The sequence below is a fragment of the Jatropha curcas genome, chromosome 6, assembly GCF_041381405.1.
Source record: "Jatropha curcas cultivar XTBG-Jc1 chromosome 6, XTBG_Jcur_1.0, whole genome shotgun sequence".
Taxonomy (NCBI): domain Eukaryota; kingdom Viridiplantae; phylum Streptophyta; class Magnoliopsida; order Malpighiales; family Euphorbiaceae; genus Jatropha; species Jatropha curcas.
Window position 1 is genome coordinate 20,339,494 of NC_143156.1, and position 19,457 is coordinate 20,358,950.

The following is a 19,457-nucleotide window of genomic DNA, read 5'->3' on the forward strand; positions in this document are numbered from 1 at the left end:
TAATTTTATGATAAAAAATCATGAAAAATAACACTAAATGTAAATTTTATATTTTTTGTAAGAAAAATTCATTATTCTGAAAATCGGACCAAATTGGCCGGTTCAACCAGAAATCGGATTGTATTCTGCCAAGTCACATTAGAAAATCAAGTGTCTGAAAAATCGATATGAACTAGTAAAAATCGACTAAATACCGGTGAACCAAACTGGTTAAAAATCAGTTCGATTTAATTTTTGGGATTTTTCATAAAATGTAGGCTTTTTAAAATTTTAGCCTCTTGAAAATTGGACCCGCTGATTTTTAAATTTTTGGACTTCTTTATTTCTAAACCCAAAGTACTATTATGTTAATTAAAATAATTAAATTATCTAACTTTAACCACATATGAAAAATAATAATATATTTTATAGTAATTAATTAATTTTTTAGCATTAAATTTATTCATATATTGTTATTTTTGTTTAAAATTATTTATTCTTTTTGTAAATGTCAAATTTGAAACTATTTTTTTATTTGAAATCAAATTTTTTTAAACCTATATTTTCAATTTTATTTAATAAATATTTTAAAAATATTATATATGAAAATCCAGTTGAATCGTATTGAATTTATCGAACTTTTCGATTCAGTGAACCTTTACTTTCACCATTTCACTCACCGGTCCGGTTCTCAAAACACTAAAAAAATTTAATCTGAAAAAAATATAAATAGTCCAAACAAAACAAATTCAATGGGTTTAAGATCGATTTTTTTTTCTACTAATAAAAATTATAAAATTATTTACCCATATCTACATGTATTCAATAATAAATTTTATATTAATAAATCAATCTTGAGAAAAAGAAAAAGCAATTTTATATAAAGAAATTAATTTTATAAAAAATTAATAAAAACAAACATTAGTAAATCTGTAACACACCCGCAACTTAGTGCGGGCCAACGTCGCTTGTCTATTACTAAAACCGTGTGTACGGTTATACAGAAGAACGCTATTGTCTTTTTCATTTTTCCTTTCAACAAAAAATTGAGAGTTCCATCTCCTTCTTCCTCTGTAGTCTCCACTTCAATTGATACCAAGAATTGAAAAGAGCAATGCGAACTACAAATCTGTCTCAAATCTTGTGTTTCTAAACGAATCAGATCCAAATATTATTTCCATAGAGGAATAAGAAAAGGAAGATGTTGAGATTGAGAGCTTTTAAGCCGAGCAGTGATAAGATAGTAAAGATACAGTTACATCCAACTCATCCATGGCTTGTCACTGCCGATGCCTCCGATCGCGTCTCTGTTTGGAATTGGGAACACCGTCAGGTTTTTTTCAACTGTTTTTCTTTTTGCTTTTATTTGAAATTGCGAAGTGTTGATTTTATTTTGGAATTTGTAATTATGAGTTTTATTTTTTTGAAAGGTAATATATGAGCTAAAAGCTGGTGGCGTTGACGAGAGGCGTTTGGTTGGAGCTAAGTTGGAGAAGCTAGCTGAGGGCGAATTAGGTTCTGTTCTATTATTACTCTATTTGTTTGAATTTTGATTGATTTTGTGAAATGCTGAAATGTTCATTTTTTTTTTCTTGTTGCTTAATTTTGCAAATTTGCAGACTCTAAAGGGAAACCCACAGAAGCCATGAGAGGAGGCAGGTAATTTCTTTTTGTTTTTTCATTTCTAGATAAGTTTTTCTTTTTGTTGATAGGTTTTTCTTTTTCTTTTTTGGATACAAAGTGTTAAACAGGTGAACTTTTATGATGACGATGTACGGTTTTGGCAACTTTGGCGTAACCGTTCTGCAGCTAGTGAAGCTCCAGCTGCTGTCAATAATGTTACTGCAGCATTCACTTCTCCTGCACCATCAACTAAAGGGAGGCACTTTCTTGTAATTTGTTGTGAAAATAAAGCCATTTTCTTGGATTTGGTTACAATGCGTGGTCGTGATGTACTCAAGCAAGAGCTGGATAATAAGTCGCTCTTATGGCAAGTACTAATATGATAAGTCCCTTTTTCTTTTGTGAAACGCTCACATACTCACAAATTCATAGACACAATATCCTTTTAATTCTTATTTTACCAAATATTAGTTCAGGTCGGCATATGGTTGTCAGCGATGGGGTGGTGAATAACAATATGTCAACAAAAGTTTCTATGGAGAAAAATGAGAGTGCTGGAGATGGAAGAGTGAAAACACTAGAAATGATTAAATATGTATAAGCTAAGTGCATTTTTGGAAAGCTGAATTTTGTACCTATTGAAAATAAGTCGAGATAGGGATCATGAGATAGTTTGATCACGTTTAGTGTAAATTGAAAAATGTGCTAGTTAGAAAAATTTCTCGTCTAGGTTGTGAAACCGGAGGGGAAAAAAGTTAAACTTAGGTGATATGGGGAAGCAGGTTTATGGAAAAGGATTTAGCTTCAGTCAATGACCTTTATATAATGTGTAACTTTGAACTGAGTGGAATGGAGGGAAAAGGATCTGGATAATTGATTTTGACTAAACTGGGATCGAGGCTCAGTTGAACTGAGTTGAGAAAAATCTAGTTTGTTTTAGAGACGTGTATTGGTATAATTTGGAGAAGGAACAAATTTGTAGAGATGCTCTAGGGTTCCAAACACAAGAAAGTGACATGCTTGTCTCTTTCAAAACTTCTCTAGTTTGATGCTTGTTGTTTTCATATTTTTCTTTACCATTTTAATTTTCTATTTTTATGTTTTAATTATAAATTCGAACTGTATCCCTTAGTGCAATGACCCAAAGTTTTTTACCTTTTACTCCTACAAATTCTTTTCTGAGTTATCTTATGAGAGATCTTTTATGTATCAAAAGTGCTGCCAGAGTGATATTTAACAGTAGCCAACTGCCTAATATTCTGGTTCTACTATTGGACATATAGTCTTCCCTTCCTTTTTTCCCCATTTGGTTTCCCATAATAATTGCTTTCTCACTCATGAATACATTGTGTTGAGATGGAGTTGCTTTTTATCTGTACTCTTATAATGTATTATGTTATAATGTTATTTGGTGGTTTGGGTTTTTGTTTCTTGCAGTATGGAGTTTCTCTCCAGATCAACTGCTGGGGAAGGCCCTTTAGTTGCATTTGGTGGATCGGATGGCGTCATTAGAGTTCTTTCAATGATAACATGGAGGGTTTGTGTTTCATCAAGAAGTTGTTCTGTTGTCTTATTATCACTGTATAGGGTTACGAATGTTGATTGGTTATACTTATTTCTTGCAGCTTGTACATAGATATAGTGGAGGTCATAAAGGATCTATATCTTGTTTGATGACTTTCATGGCATCCTCTGGAGAGGTAGTCTTCAGATATCATTATTCTTCTGATGCCTAGTGATTTCCTTTCGGTTAGCATTTGGCCCCTTACATTATACTCAATAATCTTGTTTAATGTTTGTGCAACCTATTTGATGGGATGCTTTACTGTATAAATAAGAAATAACATAACTGAGTAGATGAGAATAAAAATGCCAATAAGAGTGCACAAAATTACACTTATGGTAGTAGACCTTGTTTTCATTCTTGATTTCATCTTTTCCTCTTTTCTTAGATCATTTGGGCCTCTAATATTCTTTGTAGGTTATGCAAAAGTTTGCGGAACTGGATAGAAAATTAAGGCAATATTTAGAGCAGAGCGATTGATGTATATCAATAAATTTCGTATGTTCTTGAGACTTAAATGTTTCACTTGGAGGATTTAGAGAGAATTGCCCTTGTACTGCCTTAAGAATGGCTCTTTTACAGCCACAATCTTACATTTATCAACAAGGATAATTCCAGTTTGTGATATTAATTTTTGCTTCTGTAGACGGAGGAAAATGAATGGGATCAGGTCAGTAGTACAGCACTGAAAGAGGATTTCTCAAGATTGTAAGGTGGCTGCAGATGGTAAGATGATAATAAATGTCTAGGTTTCGGTTTCTGAAGGGGGCATGGCTTTAGCGACCACAAGGAGGATATGGCTATGGATGGAATCTAGCAAGGTGATCGATATTTTGAGAAGTCATTTAGTTGCTGATATGCTGTCTTGTGAAGTTGGTGGTACCATTAGCAAGTTTCAAGATTTTTTGGTGGACTCTGCACTTTGCCTTGCTGTGGACATGTTACTACCTAGGTATGAGGATGACTAATGCAATGGACACAGCAAGTAAGACTCAGATAAGATAGAGAAAAGTTTGTTTGCTTGTGATAATAAGATGTCTGTTTTTGTGTAAGAGTGTTCTTATGAGTTATGAGAAGTGAGATTGTTTATGTCTGAGAGAGGGAGAAAAGCAAGAGGATAAAAGATTTATTGAGATTTAAGATGGAAAGGAGATATCATCATGGCACTACAGTCCACTCATTTAGGGAGAAAGAAAGAGAGACATAGAGGAGTCAGTGTCTTTCAGCTAGTTTCATAGGCAATCTTTTTGGAATTCTAAGTTTGAGAAATTTTTAAATGACAATGTCTCTTCTGGTAATGTGTTCCTTAGATTTTGGATAAAATATATTTGTCCTTTAGATTGATCAATCATAGGAAACCAAGAAAAAGAATTATCGAGTTATAATTCATACATATATGTGTTTTTCTCTGTGTGTGTTTACATATAGTATAACCTTTTTTTTACAGTTTGATATCATATCCAAACAATAAATTATGAATTTGAAGCATAAAAAGATAAGACACCTTATAAGGAGTGTTAGATTAAACGTAGTGCAAAATCTGAATTAATATTTGAAGTTTTCATATTATACAAATCAAACTAACAATGAGATCAAAATAAAATGTTGGGTGAGAAACTAGAGGTCAAGACTTGAGGGACATTAGTGTGAAAATTAGTACAGTATTTCCTATGTATTTTTTTTTTTTCATACACTCATGTATGAATCCTTATTTTACTATAATGACAAAGTTAAGGGCATCTTTGGAATTTGAAAATTTTAATCATGATTATCATTTTGAACTGAATTATCTTAGTCATACACATTTTCTGTAGGGGCATGTAATTGTCAAAAAGATTTGTCTTAATTTATGCCTAAATCATAGGGACCTAAAAGCAATTTGCCCTTAATATTTTGTGAAACTTACTTTATCTGTAAATCATTAACAATGGAAGGATCCCCATGATTAATTCCAACTTCAGATTTGAGTATAAGTGTCCTAATATTTGTATTTTGGGTCAATTGGACGTTTGGATTACATCTGTTGTGCACGTCTGCACTTAAAATATGTAGCATGGAGGTTGAGGATTTGGATGCTAATTGGTTGACATTACTGGCATGGTGGTGAGAGAAATTAAAATGGAGGAGGAATGGACAGAGTGATCCCAAGGGATCACAAAAAGAAATCCTTAGATATCAGATTATGTTAGTTAATCCATAGGCATAGGATTACTGCTGCAATTTCTCTAATATTTGTTCAGTAAAGTTGAATGCATTGAAGTTATTCAAGCTATTCACAGACTCTGGCACTCCTAGTTGTTGAAAATTTCCACAAACATTATCATGTGAACTGTTATTTCATCTTTTCTTTTTTCTTTCTGGCATGCACAATATCATTTTCTAATATCATGCTTCATGAGAAGTTTGGCCCTCAAGAGTGAATTGTTGATGCCTATTGTATCTAATTTGTTTTCCATTCTTTCTGTGATTGTAGTACCGTGTTGCTCTTTTTTTTTTTGGCTTCATAATTCTATTTATTTTAGGGAGCGTGCACCATCTTAGGGTGTCTGCTTGCTTGTTCATACAGTTGTGCTTGTGTATCATTTTATGCCTAACTAACTCCTTTGTCCACCTTTTTTATGCTTAAATTTGTTTTCAGGCACTTCTTGTCTCGGGTGGTAGTGATGGTTTACTTGTTCTTTGGAGTGCAGACCATGGTCAAGATTCACGAGAACTTGTACCTAAGCTAAGTTTAAAGGTGGGTTTCTTTGCTTTTTCTCATACTTCTTTAATGTATAATAGTTAATGAAGAATGGTTATACATACATATTTATCTCGAAGCTTGTGAACACATTCACACTGCACTGATCACAAGAGATGAGATTTTCAAGATAACAGCTTTTCTGAAAAATGAAATGCATTTCCTGTTTAACTACCCATTTTGTGCAATGAAGTAAAAGGAGAGACTTTAAAATGGGCTTTTTTAACTCTCTCAGCATTTTAAAGGTGAGTTGGTATAGGTTTTAACCGCAAAATTCTCTGCCAAGTGCGCATGTCCAATATGCATTTGCATATCTGATTTTAAAATTGAGTTGTATTTTTGATATTTGTATTTACCATACTTATAGGCACATGATGGTGGGGTCGTGGCTGTGGAGCTTTCCAGAGTGATTGGAGGTGCTCCACAACTTATTACCATTGGTGCAGATAAAACATTAGCTATATGGGATACAATTTCTTTCAAGGTGTTGAGCTTTGTGAACAAAATACTTGGTTCATGTTTAAGACTGACAATTTTGTTCCCTCTTCTTGTGTCCTGCTATTTCACCTTTCTAATTTTGTTTTTGCATGTGTTTGATGAGCACAGGAGTTGCGGCGAATTAAGCCTGTTCCAAAACTGGCTTGCCACAGTGTGGCATCTTGGTGCCATCCTCGAGCTCCAAACCTCGATATATTGACTTGTGTTAAGGATTCACATATATGGTGTACTTTTGTCTCTTACTAGTCAATTTCTACATTTCTTTATAAGTATGGCCTCCAGGTATAATGATAACAGGATTTATATGGTGGATGTTGAATGGTAAATTTGTTAAACATTTTGCAGGGCTATTGAACACCCTACATATTCAGCCCTTACGAGGCCATTGTGTGAGCTTTCTTCACTCATCCCTCCTCAAATTCTTGCACCAAACAAGAAACTTAGGGTATGTATTGCTTTGTTTTTGTTTGATTTCAGTTTTACTATTATAACAAGCCTCCCAGTCATTTTGATTAGCGGTCGGACTTGGAGAGATAAGAGGGGCATTGACAAGTTGTCCTAGAAGTAGCTTTATTTTGGATTTAGCTCTCTTTATTTTATTTTCTTTATTCACTTCCCCTGCCATTTCTGAAGGGATTTTTTTTTCTTGACGTATTATAATTCAGCACACATCAACAATGTCTTAATCAACTTTTTGTGTAAAAAGTTTTATTATTGTTTATGACTGATGCTGTCGCTTGTCTGATGGTAAACCTGTATATCCACATATCTGGAGGTGTTGGTTCATGCTAGCCTATAGGTTGATATATGCTCTTGCCTCCAAATATAATGTTTTTCAACATATTGTACTTATTAAACCAGTTACAGTCCAAAGTAAGTTTTAATCTCTTACAAATCAATATCTACCGAGGCTTGCCACAGGCAAAATTATTGGACTTTTGCATGTCTATTTGTGATGATGGCTAACAATGTCTTTGATATGCTATGATTTGGCTTCTAACATTTTGCATGTCAATCATGCTCCTTTAATTGTTACCAGTAATCTTCCCTCTTGCTCTATTTATATAAAAACGATTGAACAAAAGGGAGAAATGGTTAACATTCACGTGTCACCGATGCAGGTTTATTGTATGGTTGCACATCCTTTACAGCCTCACCTTGTTGCTACTGGAACCAATATTGGTGTTATTGTTAGTGAGTTTGATGCCAGATCTCTTCCAGCTGTAGCTCCCCTACCAACACCACCAGGAAATAGGGAGCATTCTGCTGTCTACATAGTTGAAAGGGAGTTGAAGCTACTGAACTTTCAATTATCCAACACAGCAAACCCATCTCTTGGAAGCAATGGCTCCTTATCTGAAACAGGAAAGTACAGGGGAGAATCAGCTGAACCATTACATGTCAAGCAGATTAAGAAGCATATTAGTACACCTGTTCCACATGATTTGCATTCAGTTCTTTCTGTTAGCAGTTCAGGGAAGTAAGTTTGCTAACGTTTATTTGTTGTTTTTCCTTTTTGACATGGAAATACAGTTGTATAAATTTGTTTTTACTTCTTTGTCATTATGAAATATGAAGCACATAAACCATCATTTTAACTCAAATAGCAACAGCTATGAAAGTGGACCTACTTGTTATTGAGATTCATAATCAAATTTTTGCTGTTGACGTTTTAGAGACAGATGAATTTGCATCTACCTCTATGTCTTTTCTCTTTGTTTGAGACTATAAAGTGCATAATTTCTGTTTTTATTGGAGATGATTAGCATCTGTGAAAGTGGATCTACTTAGACTGTCTTTCTGCAAGTCATGATTTCTCATGTTGAGATTTTGATCCAGGTTATACTTGTATTATTTTTATTCTTTCAATATTTGTTTAGGGTTTCATTTTTTGGAGTTGGATATCATTTTAACAGTTGAAGTTCTTTCTATTGGATATCATTTTGGCAATGGAATTTCTGTTTAACCACTTAGTTTGATTGCAGATACCTTGCAATTGTGTGGCCTGATATTCCGTACTTCTCCATATACAAGGTTAGCGATTGGTCTATTGTAGATTCAGGCAGTGCAAGGCTTTTGGCTTGGGATACATGTCGTGATAGATATGCTATACTGGAATCTGAATTAGCACCTAGAATTCCTGTGATTCCCAAGGGGGTTTCATCAAGGAGAGCAAGAGAAGCAGCTGCAGCTGCAGCACAAGCTGCAGCAGCTGCTGCAAGTGCTGCTTCTGCTGCCAGTGTGCAAGTGCGTATCTTGCTTGATGATGGTACATCAAATATCCTGATGAGGTCCATAGGAAGTCGTTCTGAACCGGTACTTGATGTTTCTCTCAGCATATGGTGTTCTATTTCCATTGAATTTGAGTTTATTCTTTGTGAAATTGGTTCCTGGAATTATGTGCATTAGAATTTCAAGCTCCTTTGTCTTATACTGACAGTTTGTTTCTCTGTTGTTATTTGCTGATCTACATCACATAAAGAGCTTTCCCTATTATTTTCTGTAATTATAAAAATTGTGTAAATGGAATTAAGTCATTCTAGGGATCATAATAATATTTCTTTTCCTCTTAAATTGGTTCTATCTTTTTTGTCGGTTTACTGAACAAATCATCAGTGAACTCATTGCAAGATGAGGATCATAATGTTTCCTTTCCTTTTTCTGAAAATATCATTCATTTAAAGTTTTAAGAATGAACATTGCTTTAAAGCCACAGTTCTATGACTCTTATATAGTTGTATAGATTTCACTCTGATTATTACATTATACTGGAAAGTTTTAAAATTCTTCACTGTTAAACAGTGGGAACTTCTTTTGTACTTAATATCGTAGATATCGTGGCTTTCAACATGCTCCTTTGTAATTTGAGGCAAATATTTTGTTCATTATTGTTCTTGCATAAATTAATTTTCCTCTGACCGTATATAATCTTTTCTAGATAATTGGCTTGCACGGAGGGGCACTACTAGGTGTGGCCTATAGAACTTCCCGGAGAATTAGCCCTGTTACAGCAACAGCTATTTCTACTATTCAGTCTATGCCTTTGTCAGGATTTGGAAGCAGTGGTGTGTCTTCATTTAGTACTTTTGAAGATGGATTTTCTCCTCAGAGATCTCCTGCTGAGGCAGCCCCTCAAAACTTTCAGTTGTATAGGTGAGAGTCATGGTTATTTTTATTTAGCTTTTCAATTATTAGTAAATCTTTGGTTACTGGGACATAAATATTAGTCAATATTTTGATGGTGTTTGCCTAGAAATTGTCCTGGATGTCCTGAACTTTTTCATCATCATACCATTTTGATGGACATTAATATAGCCCCCAAGTATAACATAAATATCTGTCTCAGCAATTTTTGCCACTTTATTTTTGAAAAATATAACGTGAAAAGACCAAGATTATTGTTTCCAATGGTTGCATTGGTAACAGAAATTGAAAATTTTGATTTTGGATGATTTCTTTTTTAAAGCATATTAGCTATTTTTCTTAGAGCTACTGGATGCTTGCATTTGTTAATGTTGTCTGTGAACTGCAGTAAAACTTCAGTTGTAACAGTACTCATCTTTTTTTTAACTTTTGATTTTAATATCAATACGATATAAATAGGGAAAAAGAAGATACCATGACATGCTTGAGACAAGGAAATTTTCCTTGCACTATTAAACAAGAGTCAGAAGAAAATCCATTTCTGTAATGTGTCTTTGATCTGATGACTGCTGCAGTTTACTTGGTAATGTCACACAGATTCTTGTCAGTTGTCACAAATTGAGTGAAGGGTGGGAAAAGAGACAGAAAAGAGAAAGAGGGGGGGGGGGGGGGGGGGGGGGAGGAGAAGAAAGAGGTACCAAAAGTTAATTTAAGTTTCCTTAAAAAAGTATTAGGACATCTTCTGCATTTTGCTTTTGTCATTTCTAACTCTGCCTTCCATCTAAACCAGACAAATTTGCTTCTTGTTAACCCACTCCTAACATTCTCACTTGGCCAACTGATAACGGGCTAAACAATATTACCTTTCCAAGTGACTACCATTTAAATTATCCACACAATGCTTCATTGCAAATGTGTTGGTCTCTCGGGCTTCTAACCTACATCAAATTAATTGTGTTGCACACAGAAACTGCCTGCTGCTACATGGTTGAACTTTTGTTTTTGGTTTCTACCTGATAAGAACCAAGGCGTTTTGATCCTTTTTAATCCTTGATTAATTTCATAATTTGCAGTTGGGAAAGTTTTGAACCCGTGGGTGGTCTACTTCCTCAGCCAGAATGGACTGCATGGGATCAAACAGTTGAGTATTGTGCTTTTGCCTATCAGCAGTATATTGTAATATCTTCTTTGCGCCCTCAATATCGGTACCTGGGAGATGTTGCAATTCCCTATGCTACTGGAGCTGTTTGGCATCGCAGACAGCTTTTTGTGGCTACACCAACTACCATTGAGTACGATCTTAATAATTTTTTAATGATTTATTTCTGTTGAGTCGTAGTTCTGGTTTATTTAGTTCATTTTTTTGCACCAAATTTGGTTGTATTTCTGATACTATAGGAATTTACATGTGAATTAATAGCTCTTTGATGAAGTGATTTGAACCTCAACCTTAGCTCATTTTAGTTTGACTTTGTCTGGGGCTTGAAATAGGATATTTCTGTTTCATTGTGTGGAACTTTTTTAAATGTCAAGAGGGTAATATAATACGCCTGATGTCGTTATGCAACTTCATGTTGCATTTCAGCAATGAAGCTGGACGTGGCTGATTTCATGATTATATTATATATGCATGGGAATTTCTGTTTTAGAAAGTAGACAAGGGTTTGTTGGACAGATATCTAGTTGAAATGATTGAATATTTGAATTTGGTATCGTGTTGGTTTCTCATAATTTTCACTTCAAGTGCAAATCCAAAGATTGAGTTTCAAATGGACTATTTATTCAAGTGGACCCTAGGATTTCTTTGAAGTAAACCATAGTATAGATTGAGTGTCACATTTCTAATCAATTCTAAGAAGATTATGCTGATAGATGAGCTATTTTTTTTTTTTTTTTTTTTATTACTAATGCATATTAAAAAAATATAAGATTTCTACTGCAAAAATGTTTCAGTTAGTCATTTAGAATGAGGAAAGTAAAACGGGAAGATGATGGAGAAGAAAGAGAAATCTATAACAAATATCTAAGTTTCATAATTTTTTCAGATGTGTGTTTGTGGATGCTGGAGTTGCAGCAATGGACATAGAAACGAGAAAGATGAAAGAAGAGATGAAAATGAAGGAGGTACAGGCAAGGGCAGTTGCTGAACATGGAGAGTTAGCCCTAATCACTGTAGAAAATCCCCAAACTGCTGCACAAGAAAGAATAAAATTAAGGCCACCTATGCTACAGGTTAGTATTTCATAATTACTTTGTGGTTGTTGATACTGAGACATTGTTTTGGGTTTATGGGGAAGAGGACTGGCAAAAAAGGTACTGTGCTCCCTAGCTATTCGCACAGTGAGGCAGGCCCTTGACTTCCAGGAGTTGCACCTTCAATGATCTGCTTGACTCGCTACCTTCTTCTGTTCTGCATTTTACTTTTTTTTTGCTAGAAGGATTTTTGTCCTAGATTAGGCTGGCTTGATGTTCTTTTATGAAATATGATGATTCTTGCCAAAGCAGAATACCTAATGCATGGTTGACAATTTATTGAAGGAGAGGATAACATATTACACTCGTAAGTTTTGAGCTTCTCTAAAATTTTCCAAACTAATGTTCTGTGACTAAATGAAATATTAATTGCATAATACAAGCTTGTCCAATAAATACGTTTTATACAAATTAAACTACAATAATACATAAATGAAATGGACATTTCCATAATATTATTATATCATTTAATATAAACTGAAATAGACTGAAGCATTCTAACCATACCAAATTGTCTAATTTAGTTTAGTCTGGTTCAATTTTATGATTTGAACTAAAATACATAGGGAAATTATATGTGGAATGATTCGGTCCATAATACGATAGTATTTTACTATTATCGTTCTGACTAAAGGAGAAAGCGGGGCCCATGTATTTTATTGTGGAAGATGTGTACAGTTGGGTAGAATGTTGAACATATTAAAACCGTAGAAGGGCAAAAAGGTAATTGGATCTATGGGCAATGAAAAACGATGGTTCTGTAAAGCTTAAAGGGCTGAATAGCTTTGTAATTGCCCATAGACAAAGAAAAAGGCGAGGGCCTAGAAATTGGAAGGATAGGAGTACAATGGTGGAAAATTTACTGCAGATTCTCCTGCTTCATCCACCCATTTTTTTCAACAGTTCCTTCATCTAATCATCAACCCATTCATTCGATTTGCTTCATCTACCCCTCTCATTGCCTTTCTTAATTCTCGATTACTGCATTGGTCATGGCAGAACACTGTATACTCATTTATCAAACTATTTTCTTCTTCTTCGGGTTTCGGACAGAAACCTATTCTTTGCCATCGTTCACTGGTTGATAAATTTCAATTTCAACTTCCCCAATAACTTTTACCTTACCTCATGAGTTGTCTCCTTTAACCCTTGTCCTTAAAACACTGTACCATATACTATCCCTGTCCCAATTCATATCTACAGTATTCACAGTGAGTCAAATATGGCCCACCATTATTCATTTTAAATTGCCGTTGCATGGAACGATTCGTTCCATGTATCACCGCCTAGTGAATTTAAGAAATTTCACCTTTTTTTTAAGTTTTCAATAATTGCTCTTTTGGTAAACATGGAAACCAAATTAGAAAATGTTTAAAAATCTGTCAATTTTGTCCCTGTATTAACACCTCACCAATTAGAAATGTCTTTTATTTATTTAATTTTACAATTCTTTTGGATTGAACGGTCAAGAATTTGTTCATCTTTTAACCATAATGATTGTGATTGGAAGCATTATCACCTTCGACCTTTCAATGGACCAATTTACTTTCTTTTCAGGTGGTTCGTTTAGCTTCTTTTCAGAATGTTCCTTCCATACCACCTTTCTTAACATTGGCGAAGCAGACAAAAGTTGATGACAGTGATTGGGCATCACCAAAGGAGATAGAAGAGAAGCGGGTTAATGAGATAGCAGTTGGTGGAGGAGGTGTGTCCGTGGCAGTTACTCGTTTCCCAACAGAGCAGAAAAGACCTGTAGGACCTCTAGTAGTGGTGGGTGTAAGAGATGGAGTTCTTTGGCTGATTGATAGGTATCATCTTTGCCTCCAGAATTCAATGTCCATTGTCTAGTTAAATAGACCATTTTATATTTCCTATTAAAATAGGAGCCATTAAATGTTATTTCCACTTAAAATTTTTATTTCACCTAATCTTTAAAGCTTCTCTTGTGCTGTAGCATGGAGTCCCTATCTAATCGGATGCTTATGACTTTAAATAATGCATTCACTGTGTGATATATTTCTTGAAACACAAAATACATGAATATCAAACTCATGAAAATATCATTCCAGGTGGATTTTTAAAATCGCTTCTCCAATGGCACTATTGCCTTGATGCAATGGCTTTTACAGTTGTTATTGACTATTAAAGCTGCTAGCCAGGGCTTGTTTCCCCAAACCTCCTTTTTCCTTTTTCAGCTATTTTCTTTTCTGGATTTACTAAAAACTGCTACTCTCTGGCTCCATAACTTTATATGTAATCTTGATGGTTTAACTAAATTCTAAACATGAAAGGCATGTTATATTAGTTCACAGTAATTTAGTACCAGGAGTTAATGGAACTTTATTTTGATAAAGCATTAGTGTACTCTCATTTTGGTTTTCATGCTTTTATGTGCTTGATACAATTTGTAAGTGCTAGGTCAAAAATAAATTTCCTATCAATGATGTGAAAAACACTTGCATAATGTTTAGTAGTGCCATTTATGTGGCATTACACAGCCAGAAACATGGCAAAAACTGCATATGTGATGTAAATACATGTAGCTGCCTTAACATGTTTACCTCCCTATCATTGTATCTGCTGTCAGTTATCACTTTCTCTGCCTACTTGTAGCAACCTGTAGTTACTAAAACTTTCCTTATTGTACAGCAACATGATACATGTCTTCTTCCTGATTAGTACATGTCACTGGTTCTCATCTTTTGTGCTTATGTTTCAATTTTCAGCTACCCTTATACTATAATTCTCTCATGTTAATAATAACTTCCGTCTGTATGGGAGCATAGCTGGCACAGATAATTCCTAACAAATTCACTCCTAACCCTCCTTTTTCACATTAAGTTCCTTCCGGAAGCATATTTCAGTTGCTTCATTAGAGACTTATCATGTGGGTCTTACTTATAGATAACAATCTCATTAATTCCTGAAAAAAGCATATTTCTTTCCTTTATCATTTTCCTGCAAAGATTATTAATTTCAGTTTGGTCATAGTGCCTGAATTTTAATTCTTTTCCCTCCCGAAGTTTGCACCTCCATTTCTGTCAAGTTTGTTGTAGTATTTATAAGGTAAGGTAATATTCATATTTACCAATCAGCAGTATAATCAGAGGAAATAGTATTTATAAGGTAAAGTGATATTCTTTTGTTGGGCTGGTTTCTAGAATTGTTCTTTCTAGTTAAGATATGGAAGTGTTGTTAGCAGGTTCAACAAGGCAAGTAGCAACTTTAATCAGTTTTATTTTGATGAGATTTTATTTCTATATACTGCTAAGGCTCTAGAACAGGGCAAAATGTAGCTTGTTCTTTATGTTTTGGAAACGGAGAGTTCCTTTCCTTGTTTTCCTTTTAATTTTTTGATCCAAACTTGTCATTCCTTAATATATGATGCAAGAAAAAGAGAGATGATACTTAGATTCTCTTTGGTAGGTATATGTGTGCACATGCCATATCCCTAAGTCACCCTGGTATTCGCTGCCGGTGTCTTGCTGCTTATGGAGATGCTGTTACTGCAGTGAAATGGTACTTCTCAATCCTTTTACAGATTACTTCCATGGAAAATGGAATAACTTTTTCTTATATAACTTCAACTTTTCTCTAATTTATTCCATCATATTCAGGGCAAGTAGGCTTGGTAGAGAACATCATGATGATTTGGCGCAATTTATGTTGGGGATGGGCTATGCTACGGAAGCACTTCATTTGCCAGGGATATCCAAGAGGTATTTGTAGAAGTATGTGGGGTTAATTCCACATTGAAAATATATAAGATGAGTAAATGACACATAATGAGGAAGATGAACCAACAAAAATGGCTTAGGCGTAAATGATAAGCCCAAATTATTAAATAAAATTGTTAATTGAATTTGATTAATTGCTCCTAAGGCCCAGATTTAACATGGTACTAGAGCTTGGGACCGAACCCGTATTGCATGAGGGAAGTTCTTGAGTGGGCTGTACCTTGATGGACCCATGTTGGGCCGTTGTATGCTTGTCAAGTGGCCCCATTGCCACTTGAGGGGGGGAGTAAACAGTGTGTGTTATTTCCAGATTGAAAATAATATAAGAAGAATAGATGGCATATGATTAGAAAGGTGAACCAACCAAACCAGCTAAAATGGTTTAGACCATTTCGTGTTAAAGGTCGGTCCAACTCATTATAAGCCCAAATTATTAGATGAATTGTTGATAAATTTGATTAGTTACTCCTAAGGCTCATATTTAACATGGTATCAAAGCCTTGGGTCCAAACCCATATTGCATGAGAAAAGTTCCCAAGTGGGTCATGCCTTGATGGACCATCGTGTGCTTGTCAAGTGGCCTAATTGCCACTTGAGGGGGGAGTATAGAAGTATGTGGGGTTAATCCCGCATTGGAAATATATAAGACGAGTAAATGATATATAATGAGGAAGGTGAACCAACCAAAATAGTTTAAACCAATTTGTATAAGGAAATGCCCAAATTATTAAATGAATTTGATTAACTGCTTCTAGGACCCAGATTTAACAGTATTCTGCACATAGTTTTGTTATTTCATTGGCTTAGCTCTCAGATTCAGAATGCCTTTATTTCTTCTTGATACATTAAATAATTTGTGCTATTCTGTCCGAAACACATTTGTTTTCATGTACAAATGTTTGCATGTATTATATACAATGAATAAGCATGCTTGCAATTTGGCAGAAATAGTTATTTTGTTGCCTTATACATAAGGCGTCTTTCCATGTGTCTGACGCTTATAATCTCATTATCACAAATGGGATCTTACTCCTTATGGTGATTAATAAAGCTTTAGTAATCCCAAGCTTGATGTGCCAGAATTTCGAGTGAATAAAGAGCATTTTAATGTTGAATTCTAATGCGTGTCTCTCGTCTCTCTCTCTCTCTCTCTCTCTCTCTCTCTATTTTTTTAGGTTGGAGTTTGATCTAGCCATGCAGAGCAATGATTTGAAAAGAGCACTTCAGTGCCTTCTTACGATGAGCAATAGCAGGGACATAGGGCAAGATGGTACTGGACTTGGTTTGAGTGACATTCTCAACATAACAGCAAAGAAGGAAAATATTGTTGAAGCAGTTGAAGGAATAGTGAAGTTTGCAAAAGAGTTTTTGGACCTTATTGATGCTGCAGATGCTACTGCACAGGTTGACATTGCTCGTGAAGCTCTGAAGAGATTAGCTGTTGCAGGTTCCATGAAAGGAGCTTTACAGGGTCATGAATTAAGAGGACTTGCTTTACGCCTTGCAAATCACGGGGAGTTGACAAGGCTGAGTGTATGTAGCCACAGTGCATCATACTTCTTGCATATTGGCCTCATGAATTGTTCGATATATACTAGGAACTTCAAACAACTTCTGTGTTTTGTTTAGCCCTTTGTGCATCCATTTAAAAAATCTCATGATATATTCATTTGTTAATATATAGATGGTAAAAGAATTTTAATCATTCTGCATCAGTTACATGATAATCCTTGAGTTGTTTGACACACCTTAGGAAAATTTTGAGAATAATTCAGCCATTTCAGCTGTGCATAGTTTACTCTGACTCTTCACTTTATCCTAAAAAGCCAGTGTCAAACTGATGTTTATATTCTTTTTTTTGTTTAATTTCCATGATACCTTAATCCCACTTTGTACTCGTTGTCAACTTTCAATCACATATTTTGGGAGTTTAATGATACAGTTACATATTTTCTATAGCATCTAATAAAGCTGAATTAGTAATAGGAAGGCGCGATTTATAATAGCTGTGACAACAAAGCACTGGATCTGGAAGATAGGGAACTCAGGAGAGGATAAATGAGAAGTACATTGTTGTGTGAGGAGAAACATACAGCATCATTGCCATGGTCGATGATGTCTTGTACATTTATATATCAAGTCTTTGGGCTTGTAAAAAGTGAATTTGTGCTCGTGGAAGTTACTGGATACTCGAATGAAAAAGAAGACCAGCAATTTTGTAGACAATGCAAAGTTGAATTTTGTTGATTTTGAGATGTGAATGTCAAATGGTTTTTTCCACCTGGCATGTCTTATACTTGCTAATTTCATTATCAGTGTTCCTTGTAATGTTTTTATATTCGCCTGCCTATTTTTTGAAGCAATATTTTGTATGGCTGCAGGGTTTGGTAAATAATTTGATTTCAATTGGCTTGGGACGTGAAGCAGCGTTTTCAGCTGCTGTTCTGGGAGACAATGCTCTCATGGAAAAGGCCTGGCAGGATACTGGGATGCTGGCTGAGGCTGTACTTCACGCCCATGTATGCTTTTTGTTTTTATACAGATAGGTCCTTTAAACCCTTAATTACTATTTTCTATTCTAACTGGCTCATTACATATATTCCAGGCTCACGGGCGGCCAACACTTAAGACCTTGGTTCAGACTTGGAACAAAATGCTACAGAAAGAGGTTGAACATGGTCCCTCAACCAAGATAGATGCAGCAGCTGCATTTCTGGCTTCTCTGGAGGAACCCAAGCTTACCAGTTTGGCAGATGCAGGGAAAAAACCACCAATTGAAATTCTTCCTCCAGGAATGCCATCTCTTTCTGCTTTTATTACTGGCCACAAAAAACCTGGTCCTGGTACACTGGGTTCACAGCAGCAACCTAGTAAACCATTACAAATAGAAGCAGCCCCAGTAGCTAATTCTGCACCCATACCTACATCTACTCCTAACACTACTGCTGTAACAACACCACAAAATGCATCTCCTAGTTCTACCCCGGGAGCAGAAAGTGCTCAACTGCAATCTGAAGCAAGTGAACCTCCTGGTTCTATTGATGATAAAGCTCCTGTCCCATCCTCAGGAAGCAACCCAGATCTTGTTGCATCAGGAGAAAGTATCCCACCAATGTCCACGAGCGATACAATATCGACCCCAACTGAAGTACCACCACCACAAATACCTGATAACCAGGGAGCAACTGTTCCTAGTTCTGTGCCCTTAAGTGATACTCTTGCTTGAATATCTAGTTTTATGGCCCATTGAAGAACAGGACATATTGGGAATTATTTATTGATTCTTTGATTTGCGGAGAATCACATGAAAAGGAATGCGAAGCTAGATATAAGTTTCACTGCAAGTTGACTCCATGTCAATATTTTATGGACGAGTAGATCACATATCCTTGTATGATTTCATCGAGAGTTGTTTCATTGCCTTGTTTGTTGTCCTTATTCATTTATTGACTTTGAGAGGCAGAATTTATCTATGTTCTGCCAGTATTCTGATTTGTATTATTTGCTTGTACCATATAGATTTTACAGTGCTGTTCATATTTTAGATGTTAGTTTAAATTTTGTAGTGGGTTCAGTTGGAGAGTTGTGGACTATTTCTAATGGAGATCATTTATTGATAATGCAGAGATGGATTTATTTTTATTTGTGGTTCTCGAGTCCTTTTAACTCTTGTAGGTGTGACCCTGGTATAGGGTTGAAAATTTGATTCGGTGAATAAACATTAAGTTAATTGTTTGGTTAAAAATAAACATTTAGTTAAATTGTTTGGTTAAAAATAAACATCTAGTTAATTGTTTGGTTAAAAATTGCTCGGTTAAAAGTTAATTAAATTAAATTAAATTAATTAAATTAATTGATTCATTCAGTTAAAAGTTAATTAATGAAATTAGTTGATTCTTAAAACTACATTATTTGGATT

The 19,457-nt window shown here is 35.0% G+C and overlaps 1 protein-coding gene across 6 annotated transcripts; it reads left to right on the forward strand.

Moving 5' to 3' along the window:
* The first annotated feature begins 983 nt into the window (after positions 1-983).
* Positions 984-19,180, forward strand: LOC105636113 (uncharacterized). Of its 6 annotated transcripts, XM_089722451.1 has the most exons (21): positions 984-1,312; positions 1,410-1,494; positions 1,599-1,638; positions 1,721-1,969; positions 3,040-3,139; positions 3,228-3,302; positions 5,805-5,903; positions 6,274-6,390; positions 6,513-6,628; positions 6,750-6,849; positions 7,526-7,884; positions 8,390-8,720; positions 9,343-9,557; positions 10,622-10,840; positions 11,594-11,780; positions 13,359-13,609; positions 15,228-15,320; positions 15,419-15,520; positions 16,714-17,071; positions 17,920-18,057; positions 18,144-19,180. In XM_089722451.1, the coding sequence occupies exons 1-21, from the start codon at positions 1,181-1,183 to the stop codon at positions 18,762-18,764; spliced, it is 3,987 nt and encodes a 1,328-aa protein (XP_089578577.1). In that variant the 5' UTR covers positions 984-1,180; the 3' UTR covers positions 18,765-19,180. The 6 variants fall into 6 exon arrangements, with proteins under 6 accessions (XP_089578577.1, XP_089578579.1, XP_089578578.1 ...); XM_089722453.1 differs by lacking the exon at positions 984-1,312 and having other exon boundaries at positions 1,599-1,634; positions 1,721-1,973; XM_089722452.1 differs by lacking the exon at positions 984-1,312 and having other exon boundaries at positions 1,599-1,634.
* The last annotated feature ends 277 nt before the right edge of the window (positions 19,181-19,457 follow it).

Coding starts and splice junctions, on each gene's coding strand:
- LOC105636113 (XM_089722451.1), top strand. CDS start 1,181: ATGTTGAGATTGAGAGCTTTTAAGCCGAGCAGTGATAAGATAGTAAAG. Junction 1,639..1,720: donor GAAGCCATGAGAGGAGGCAG/GTAATTTCTTTT, acceptor TTGGATACAAAG/TGTTAAACAGGTGAACTTTT. Junction 3,140..3,227: donor TTTCAATGATAACATGGAGG/GTTTGTGTTTCA, acceptor TATTTCTTGCAG/CTTGTACATAGATATAGTGG.